Genomic DNA, 10,410 nt, shown 5'->3' on the forward strand with positions numbered 1-10,410 from the left:
AAACACGAATATAACCAGGAGGCCTGAGGCTTAGTGAGAGAGTTGATCAAACTAGCCCCTTGATTAGATCAAATTTTCCAGCTGAATGGGGCTGGGTACTAGACAGTTGGAGGCAGATATTGGTTTTATTCCAGATGGAATTTTAAAGCTTCCCCACATCGAGAGGACATTGGACAACAGAATAAAAACTTTAAGCAAGTACATAATTAGGCACAACTATAGCACAGTAATACAGAAGGCAGATTTACATGAAGCCAGGAGATGCTCCCATGCCCTGTTCTCTCTCCTTGTTGGGCTCTGAGACCTATCTTGGGTTTGAACAATGGGAGAATTTAGACATTTCTCCCTCTGGAGTCCATGGCCAGTGTTTGAATTGCAAGTATATCTACAGACCAAAAAAACAGAGCTGTGTGCCTGGGAGACCTGTGTATTAAACAGTTGTGAAGAGCACATGTTGTGATTTTCCCATGGAAAGACAATATCTCAAAATGACCCAAGTCCATCTAGGCCATTCAGTGGAAGTGCAGTAAACAGAGGAACCACTTCCTTTAAGGCCCAGGCCTGTCTTCACTCCAGGTGACCCTCACTGGTAAAAACTGTGTTTAAACACCAGAACGTACTAAGTGCTAGGGGGCTGACACAGACCCCTGGCCCACTGCACACAGCTTATTAGTGCCCAGCGGTGCTTGATGTTGGCTTCCTGTGGCTACAGTTTCAAACTTAGTATGAGGTAGATTATTTTTCTGTCTTGTGATAATGCAGTATTTATTCCTAAAGTGGTCTTTTCTTTTCTCTGATAAGCAAGTGTGTCATAGGCACTCCCTGGTCTAGATGGCAGGATGGGGAGGAAGGCACGGTCGGTTTCACAACCTAAAATATCCCTGGCTCTCTTGTGCATCAGTTTTCAGAATGTGTATTATTTTATTTATAATGTATTCACTTGTTTATGGTGGGCATCCCCCACTTGAATACAGTGGTCTTACATGCTGGGTCTGCTTTTCACTGTTGCTTCCCAGCTGTAACATTTGCTAGCACAGTGCCTAACAAATGAGTGAAGCCCAGTAGATTTTTGGTGAATTAATGGATGAGTGAGTGAATGGATTCTGATATAATTGAGACTTATTTGTGACTCAGTGGTGAACTTAATATAGAACTTCTGTTCCAACGAGAGACACAAGTGGTTGGGGTGGACTTGATGCTTTGAGAGTAAAACCTTAGAGCATTGTTAATTTCAACCCACCACCTTAGATTGATGCTGTCCTCTTAGCTAGTTTTCCCTGTTGGGAAAGACTCAAAGCTGAAGATTGAGGACTCATAGTAGAAACTGTGATTTCCACAGTCACCTACCTCATTTGAAGGAAAAGGCTCCTGGAGTTCTATGTTACTAACTTGCTACAAGCATTCATCAGGTCATTTTGATGTACAAGCTGCTTTATGCAGTGAAAAGAAGTCTGCTGTTGATACCAGAAGACAACCATATGGGTCTTCGTTTTGGCATTCTGCTGCTGTGTGTCATTGGGCAAGTGGGCAGCCTCTCTGAGTCTCTCTTCCTCTGTGAGCAAGATTCCTATAACCTGCTTTGTAGGCTCTGGGAGGATTGTATGATGTCATGGATGTCAAAATCCTTTACAAAATATAAAATATAGTGTACACAAGAGATAAGGATGATCAGAGTGATGGTTTCTTAAGTGATTGCAGGGACACACACAATCCTGCAGGACACACAGGATATTTTGTAACCCCGTTGTGTCCTCTGGGGCCCACAGGCCTCATCTGAGCGAGGGAAATCTGGAGGCATATTTCAAGGGGCTTTGGTATTCTAGGGTCATTGAGGAATCGTGTAGGCACTTGGAGGTATCCTGTTTCTTCTCTCTTGATATGTGGGCCTCAAATAGATCAGCCTAAGATTATATCATTTAAAGGTTGGAGGGAGATTGTAACTAATATAAAATAATTATCAAAATACGTATTTTGAGTGTTTTTGAAAGGGGGTTGAAACCATTTCTTGTAATCTAAAACAAACTATAAATAGGGGGGATTTTATTTTCAGCTACGCCTGCTAGTAGATGTAAGAGGTGGTTCTGTCTAGTGAGAACTACTGAAACCAATTGGTTCAAGAATGCTTCATGGGAAATTGAATTATGTACAGCTGACATTGTCTTGAGGTCCTACTTGGGCCTTTTGAGAAGGGCTTATGAAAATGAAGGGGTTCTTTTTATTTGAAATAGAAAAGGTACCATTTACCCTATAATATTTAACCACCCATCTCCTCCTCTTCAGATTACAATTACAGAGCCCTGGTTACAAGTTGAGGTTTTTAAATTTTTTTCTTTGATTGCTGCCTTTAGCCCCGAGGTGAACTCTGCTGGCAGCCCAGCCCTGTGGGTATTTTTCAAAAGACGCCTCCTGCTTGATTGTATTAAATTCCACTGGCACCTTTGCCACGCCCTGTCCCCTAACATTCAAGTAAGAGTTTTCCTGTAACCCTGTTGAGAAATGTTCACGAGGACCTCAGAACCTGTTTGTCTTCCAGATTTCAAGGAAATACTAGACTTACTTGGATGTAGTAAATGCCATGGTTTCCCCAAATTAATCATTTGCCAGATTTTGCATCTGTTATTTTGTAAAATCTTAATTTATGTACCAAAATAAAATTAAAGAAAAAAATAAAACAAGACCATAATGTGCAGCTCACTATATTATACGCTGTTCGTTTTTGTTCACTCAAATCAATAATGTACATTTTAACTGTGGAATATGTTAGTTTTCATATGATTTGATCAATATCCCATTTTCTTGACCTAAGTGAATAAAAATAAATAGCTTGCAACATATACAGTTTCAGATGTTGGTTTTGTTTTGGTGGTTAGAGAAGCTGGCATAAAAATATAGCCTGAGATGACTGTGAATTCCACAACCAATTTGATCATTTAATTTAATCTGTGTAGTAATTTTATTTATTTTTTAAATTGGCAACATATCACATGGTTCAAAAATCAGAAGATACAAAAACATATTTGGTGAAAAGACTCTGTTTTACCTCTATATGTGATTTCCCATTTCCACATGCCTCAGGCAATCAGTGTTAACGTCGATTCATCTAAACTGATGAACTAAGATAGTGTTCAGCTAAAACCTGATTTTATTTTGATGCCTTATCAAATGACATAAAGGAATAGGGTAGCAGTATGAGACCCTGGCAAACTTACATGAATATCCAGGGAGGTGTCTTAAATGAAATGCACTTAGGCTGACAAAATATACATCCAAAAGTAGAATTCCATTTTTATTGTAAAGGAAAGTGCTGAAAGCGAGATCTCACTATGAACCCATAAATCACCCCATATACTCTTTTGGACTTCTCTGTTTCTGGGTTTCCAGAACAGACTGTTCTTTTCTGACCATTACATGTGTATTGAAGCCTGGCACTGTGAATCTCTTATGATGCAAGAGTGAATTTCCCATTGCCATTTTTTCAGATAACAGCCCGCCGTCAATGGAAACACATTTATGATGAATTAGGCGGTAATCCTGGGAGCACCAGCGCTGCCACTTGTACCCGCAGACATTATGAAAGGTAAGAAACCGTTTCTTGGAATTGCTTAGTTAAAAGTGTGTTAATTGAAAGGAGCTTCTGGTCAAGGTTAAGACAGAGGAAGAGTCTAAAAGACCTTTTGGGAAACTAAAAATTTCCCTCTGGCACTTTACTTTGCATACCGCCTTGTGATTTTTAGGGAACATGGCTTTCTCTGGTTACAGGGGCTAAAATTAGATGTTCTTTTAGTTTGGTGCTATCATGTGACCACCTTGCCTGACAATGCCTTCCCCCCACTTCCCCCCACCCCACACACAGACACAAGCATGGGTTACTCAGTATGTTCTCTTTAGGCTGACTTAACATGAGAACCTTTAGCTTCTGGAAAATCTGCAATGTTACTATGAGGTTGACATTGAAAAGTAAGCATTTCTCATAATATTAGCATTGAAAAGTAAGGATACGGTAAGAGAAATGAGCCCAGAACAAGTCTGTTGTTTTATCTCATTTTGGTATTTTTCTTCTATGGCTATGCTTTAGACCCAGGAAATCCTCTTGCTAAGCTCGGTGTGGCTTGGTTTTCAAAGTTTCAGCCTATTTTAGAAAGAGGATGATGATGCAGACAAGAAGTAATGGAAAATGAGCCTACTGTGTTGCATCCACAGGAGTGGATTTCCCCTTTGCATTAGAATTGTTACTCATACTGTTAAAGACCAGTTAGCAGATTCATGCGTTACCCCTCTGTGCTTCAAGCCCATACTTGATTTGTTTAGGTCATTACCAACTTTCTTATAACTGGTACTTCCCTTTGGGTCTTATACGTACATCCTCAGGTAATACCATTTAACTTATCAATTCTTAGCCTTTTTTTTAAGTTCAATTGTACTTTTATCTGTATTCAGATTTAGTATGGCTGTTCAACAAGAATGTTTTTGTAAGGATAAATTGAGTTGGGTTTAGTACACCATGAAAAATTGCCACAAAGTATTCCCAAGAGATCGCCTTACTTGGCAGTGTTGTAATTCGGAAGGATTTTTAAGAGTTGATAGTAGATACTCAAATTATTACTCTTTATAGGACTGTTTTTCAGTACAACACATCCATTTTTAAAATATGTTATTTCTCTCAGTATTTAATATAAAAACTCACGCATTCTCACTCTATGTAAAAGGTACACCACTGATGTCCTAGTACAAAGTAGCACTGACATCTCAGGTGAGTGTTCTGAAAATAATGTCTAAGGAACCACAGGCTACCTGTTTTTGACTTGTGAGTCTAGGCTTAATTCAGAACATTTTTTTTTTTTTTTTTTGAGATAGAGTCTCACTATGTCACCAAGCTGGAGTGCAGTGGCTCTATCTTGGCTCACTGCAACCTCCGCCTCCTGGGTTCAAGCGATTCTCCTGCCTCAGTTTCCCAAGTAGCTGGGAGTACAGGCGTCTGCCACCATATCCAGCTAATTTTTAGTAGAGATGGGGTTTTACCATGTTGGTGAGGATGGTCTCAATCTCTTGACCTTGTGATCCTCCCGCTTCAGCCTCCCAAAGTGCTGGGATTATAGGCGTGTGCCACTGCGCCCAGCCAGAACATTTTTATTAGAAACTCAGTCTCTGTTTTCAAATAGCTTCTGTGCTGAGAGTTGGATATCCCTTTTCTTTTTATGCAATTACCGTCAACACCTCAACCATCAAACTTAAAGAAACAGATAGCAATTAAAGCTTGAAAAAGGAGTTTATCTCAGCTACTGGCTTATCTAGTTAAAGAATAAAAACATTAATCAAATGCATTACAAAGTATCACATTAAAAAAAAAGAGAGAGAGAAATAGGTTTGGCATGGAGAGGATTGAACCCATAGTGGTGTGTGTGTGTGTGTGTAAATTACTTGAGGAGTTACGTGAATAAAAGTAGGATTCTTTTGAAGATTGTATACTTTTGATTATTTATTTCTTGCTGGAGTAGGAGATTCCTGAAAGCTTTCAATCAATCACATTAGAAAATTTTAGTAGAGATACCACAAACTTTAACAATTAAGAAACATTATTAAAGATGTCTTAAAATTTTTCTCTCTGTATTCTTCGGACCAGATTGGATATTTCATAAAGGTTTGATCTGTCACTCGGTTAAATTTTTTGAAGAGTGATGTCACTTTTCCGGATCCAGAATTTGTTTGCTCAGTGTATCAGTCAGGGTATGGTAAGGAATATGGAAACCACGCTGGGCATTCAGCAAACAGACTTCACCATAGACAGTTGCTTAAACAGGCATTGGTGTGAGGCACTAAGTTACACGGAGGGATTAACTGTAGGTTCTGTAGCATGAGAGAATAGAGAGAAGAGGTTGGTTGTCACCACCCACAAGTTTGGAGAATGTGCCTCAAAGGGCTGGGGTTCAGGTCTCTGGTAAGAAGGAATCACCCAACCAGCACTGGTGCTTCAGGAGCTCAGAGGAGGAGCACTGTGGAGCTGGGCTGAAACCTGAGGAGGTGGTGCTCCCTGGCTGCTGCCAGACCTCAGAGGACATGCACTGAAGCTGCTGGGGGACTGTTCAAAGAAACTAGAGGCTGCAACCCACAGATGCTGTTAAGGCATTGTTGAGTTGACACCGATACAAACAAGTGAAATAGAAAGGAGATTCCTTTTCTCTCCCTGCCTCCTAGGACTCCCTGTTTGCAGAACAGTAACAGGAAAATAGCTGACAAAAGGAATGTGTAATTTACAGAATTCCAGTCCTAGCATCAGCAAGCAGAGTACAGAAGGGTGGGTTTGGAGTTGAGGGACATTAGTGCATCCGCCAAGTGGGATGGACTTGGCCACATGCAGAGCCCCGTTTTATGCGTGGCGACACCAAAAATGGCAATGTGGAGCCTGCAGCCACATTGGAGCATAGCTGTCCCAGGGTGATCAGCAAGGTCCTTCACCATTCTTTGGTATTTACTTTTGCTATCTAGACTCCTCTCACATCCTTGTGATCAGATGCAATCACTACCAACATTTGGAGATCATTGATTTTATTTACAATAGTGCCTCTCTCACTCTTGAATCAATCATTATCTTAAAAGGAATCACCCATAATCCTGTGTGTTGTGGTGGGAAGAAAAGGCTAGGATTACCATTCTAGATGTCTTCTTTTTAACTGGTTCTACCAAAAAAGGGCAGAGGACATGCGCATCTGTCCAGGGACTTAGATCAAAGAAGAGACTGAAGCTCTGGGCTGAAACTTCATGATTGTGGTGGATTTCATTCATTCTTGCTAGTCACAGGTTGCATGAACAGATGAAACAGAGATGATTAGATTGGCGAAGGAACACTGTTTTCAAGAGAAGGGTTGAGTTGAGAATGGTCAGGACTTTGTGGGCAAATATCTAGTCTGGAAATGCCCTTGGAAATTTTTAAAGCCTTCCAAACCAAATCAGAATGATGAGGTTCTTCTGTTCTCTCATTGTTTTCACTCTGTTAAAGAGAATTGCTCCTTTTCCTATTTCCCTGTCACCAGCTTTGCTCTCCTAGAAGATGAAGAAGTGACTGATCTACTATGCATTATCCACTGATTTATTTTTCATGCACTGTGGTTCATGTTTCCAGTAAACGTTTTCATTTTACAACAAGAAAAATGTAGCCAGTTCCTCAGTAAAATGTTACTTGTATATTAGTTGAGCACTTTTGGTTTATTAATGAGTGCAATAATGAAAGTGTGGGTTGTTGAAAAGAATCAATGGGTGTTTTTATTTAAGGCATAGCAGAAATGGTACAATGCTTGTGAATACATCATTGTCGCTGAAGGCCTGACTCGTACAAACTTGCCTCTGATTGGTTTAAATCAAATAGGTCCAAGCACTTCATAAAAATGTCTTTGTCAGCCTGGTTTTGCTTCCAAACCTATTCATCTCTGTCAGTTTTTAATATTAGTACCAGGCTCCTGGCCATAGTCCATTAGTACTGTACTTAATTGCTCATGTTACAGATGATTACCAATATAAAAAGCATTAATGTTTTCCCATCGCAAGGCTTTTGCTATGTAGATGTCTCAAACTCAGCAAAGCTTATGAAATGTGGTTATTCTGGATATTTCTTGCTCAGGATTTATAGATAAAGTTACTGTAGATTTTGATGCAAAGAAAAATACCCACCTCATTTGTTCTGAGTGGAACATTTTCTTTCTTGCCTCTTTACTTGAAAGTACCCAGATCACTTTTATTTTTATCAGTAAAGGAACAAGAAGGAAAATGGCTACTTTTATGAAACTCTCTTAGCTGGATTTTCTAGAATAGTAATTCACTTTAAAGGCTTTGTTTTCACATGCAGATTTCGCTCTCTCTCTTTTTTTTTTTTTTTTTTTAAAGTGCATGCAGGGGGAAAAAAAAATCTTCACTCCGAATGCTAGATTACTGGTTTTAATTTTCCTGAATAAATTACATGGTCTGTTTCTGTGGAGCACATGAAGTTGTTATTACGGATTTTAAAAGGAGCATTAAAGCAAAAGTACTTTATGATGTGCATTTTTGTGTATTTAGAAAATCAAAATCATAAACAAATGTATTTGTTTGTGAGGGAAATTAGCAATTACTCTTCATCTTCTTGCATACATAATGCCTAATTTCAAATCCAACCTTTTGCTTTTACCATAAGCATTCCTTGGACAAGACTATTGCCCTGCGTGGCTGAGGCAGCTTTCTTTGCAGGAACTTAAGGTGAGGTGTCCCCATGCCAGATTGGGCAGAAACTGAGTGATAGCTGGAGCTTCTGCCTTTTTTTTCGGAAGGTGGAAGGCAGAGTGTGGGAGGCTTCATGTTCTGAATAAGATAAGCATGTGCTTTAAGGTATGGACCAAAAATATACCAGGTTCTAAGGAACCCACCTATTCATACCATGGATAAAGGTCGGGGAAGGAAAGGTGAGTTACAGCTCTGTTCACATCAGGGACATGATTCCATGTATTCTTGCTCAGTTGGACACCCTGAGAGTTAATAAATACACAGTTCGGAAAGTCACAGGCAGCATCTCAGAACTGTATATTTAAGAGGACCTCTAGCAACTCCCTAGAGCAGTGCTACTCCAATGAGATTTTCTACTTGTCCATGAACTGTTTGCTACTAGCCCATAACAAGCTAAACATAGCAATTGCCAATAAGCATCGGTACACTTACATGGAAATTTGCCAGAATAACATTAGGTCCGTTGAAGCTAATAAAAAATTGGGGCTTGTGTTTTGTATGCCTCCTTTTGAATTTCATTTTTCTAGTAATTCATTTTTATGGTTGTTTACAAAAGCATCCGTCAGTATCAGATGGGAAATTTAGAAAACTGGTCCTTCATCCAGGTCAGTGGGGAAGCTCTGCTCCTACATCATGGCCACAAACTTAGATGTTTATGGAGGCAGATAGCACAGATGAGTACAGGGGACACAGCTGGCAAGTGTGAAACTGGCACGCACAGCCTGGGCCAGAGAGCCCAACAGGGCCAATTGCTCTAGGTGGATGCTGTCTGTGTGCTTCCTGACTTTCTATGTTTTCAAGATATTTTTTGAAATGTGAAATAGCCTAACTTATAAACGTTGGCTCCAATATTAATTGTTTTTTTTTTTTTTTTTTTTTGTGACAGAGTCTCCTTCTATCCCCCAGCTCACTGCAACCTCTGCCTCCCAAGTTCAAGCAATTCTCATGCCTCAGCTTCTCAAGTAGCGGGGATTATAGGCATCTGCCACCACACCTGGCTCATTTTTTGTATTTTTAGTAGAGACAAAGTTTTGCCATGTTGGCCAGGCTGGTCTTGAACTCCTGACCTCAGGTGATCCAACCACCTTGGCTTCCCAAAGTGCTGGGATTACAGGTGTGAACCACCACACACAGCCTAAAAATTATTTTATGTAAGCAACATCAAACATGCCCATGAGTAAAAGATAGCTTCCAGGTGGCCAGGTTCCACGAAGACTGAACTCTGCTTGACATTGGGCTAGCCAGCCTCTGATTCAGTGCCTTGCTGTGGGAGGGTGTGGAGGAAGCATCAGGGTTCAAGTCGCTCTTATTCTACACACTCTTCCGTGTGCTGAGCAAAATGCCTTCTGTGGCTTCCCATTGACCTTGCCTTGCCTTCGGAGGCTGACTTGTTACGTGTCCACTCCCTTTGCTCTGATCGGCTTCCAGGAGCTTGTCAAAGCTCCTCTTTCGCTTCAGGTCTTCCTGTTCCATTCAGCCAAGCCTCAGAGCACCAGTAATGGATCTTCACCAGCTCGACTTGCTCTTGTGCACACGCCTCCAGTTTGTGTCACTCAGAATTCCCAAAGCTACTCCAGATGTGGCATGTAGTACTTCTCAGGATGCGGGCAGTGTCAGTCTGTCAAAACAGCCTAAGATTACATTTGAAATGGGCAAGCAGTGCTCTCCTATTGGCCTGTTGGTTTTTCTTGGGTAGGATTGATTTGCCATTTGATTAGCTGCCTTTTTCATTTACTGATGCCCTCAAGGCCCAGTCGGTGTTTTTTGGACATCTGCCACATGTAGCACACTCTCAGTGTAATAAGAACATATGAAGCAAAGTGTTGAGAATTGGCTGGCAAACAATGAGAGGGTCCCTTGCCACCACATTCATAGTGGAGATTGCTAAAGGAATAGGACGCTGCTTCCTGTGAGCCCAGGTTCAGCCTCAGAATCCTTCTCAGTGTGGCATCCCTTAGGTAGCCACCATGACTCAGAACTGGAAGGTGCCATGATCCTTGGTTTATCTAACCTATCTCAAGATTTGACTCAAAGGCCATACACACATGGAAGAGAGTTATATCTGTGTCTATAGATGGCATGGTGGCTCATGCCTATAAACACAGCACTTTGGGAGGCTGAGGCAGGCGGATGACTTGAGACCCAGGAGTTTGAGATGTGGTA

General features: G+C 40.8%; 1 protein-coding gene across 4 annotated transcripts in view; it reads left to right on the forward strand.

The window, feature by feature from the left end:
- Positions 1-10,410, forward strand: part of ARID5B (AT-rich interaction domain 5B) — a 200,031-nt gene that overhangs the window by 169,608 nt on the left and 20,013 nt on the right. For all 4 annotated transcript variants that reach the window (XM_017542309.2, XM_017542311.2, XM_037743383.1 and 1 more), the window contains one exon: positions 3,480-3,577. In XM_017542309.2, the coding sequence (XP_017397798.1) occupies positions 3,480-3,577 (98 nt within the window). The remainder of the gene's footprint in view (positions 1-3,479; positions 3,578-10,410) is intronic.

The sequence above is a fragment of the Cebus imitator genome, unplaced genomic scaffold, assembly GCF_001604975.1.
Source record: "Cebus imitator isolate Cc_AM_T3 unplaced genomic scaffold, Cebus_imitator-1.0 Scaffold142, whole genome shotgun sequence".
NCBI classification, from domain to species: Eukaryota; Metazoa; Chordata; class Mammalia; order Primates; family Cebidae; genus Cebus; species Cebus imitator.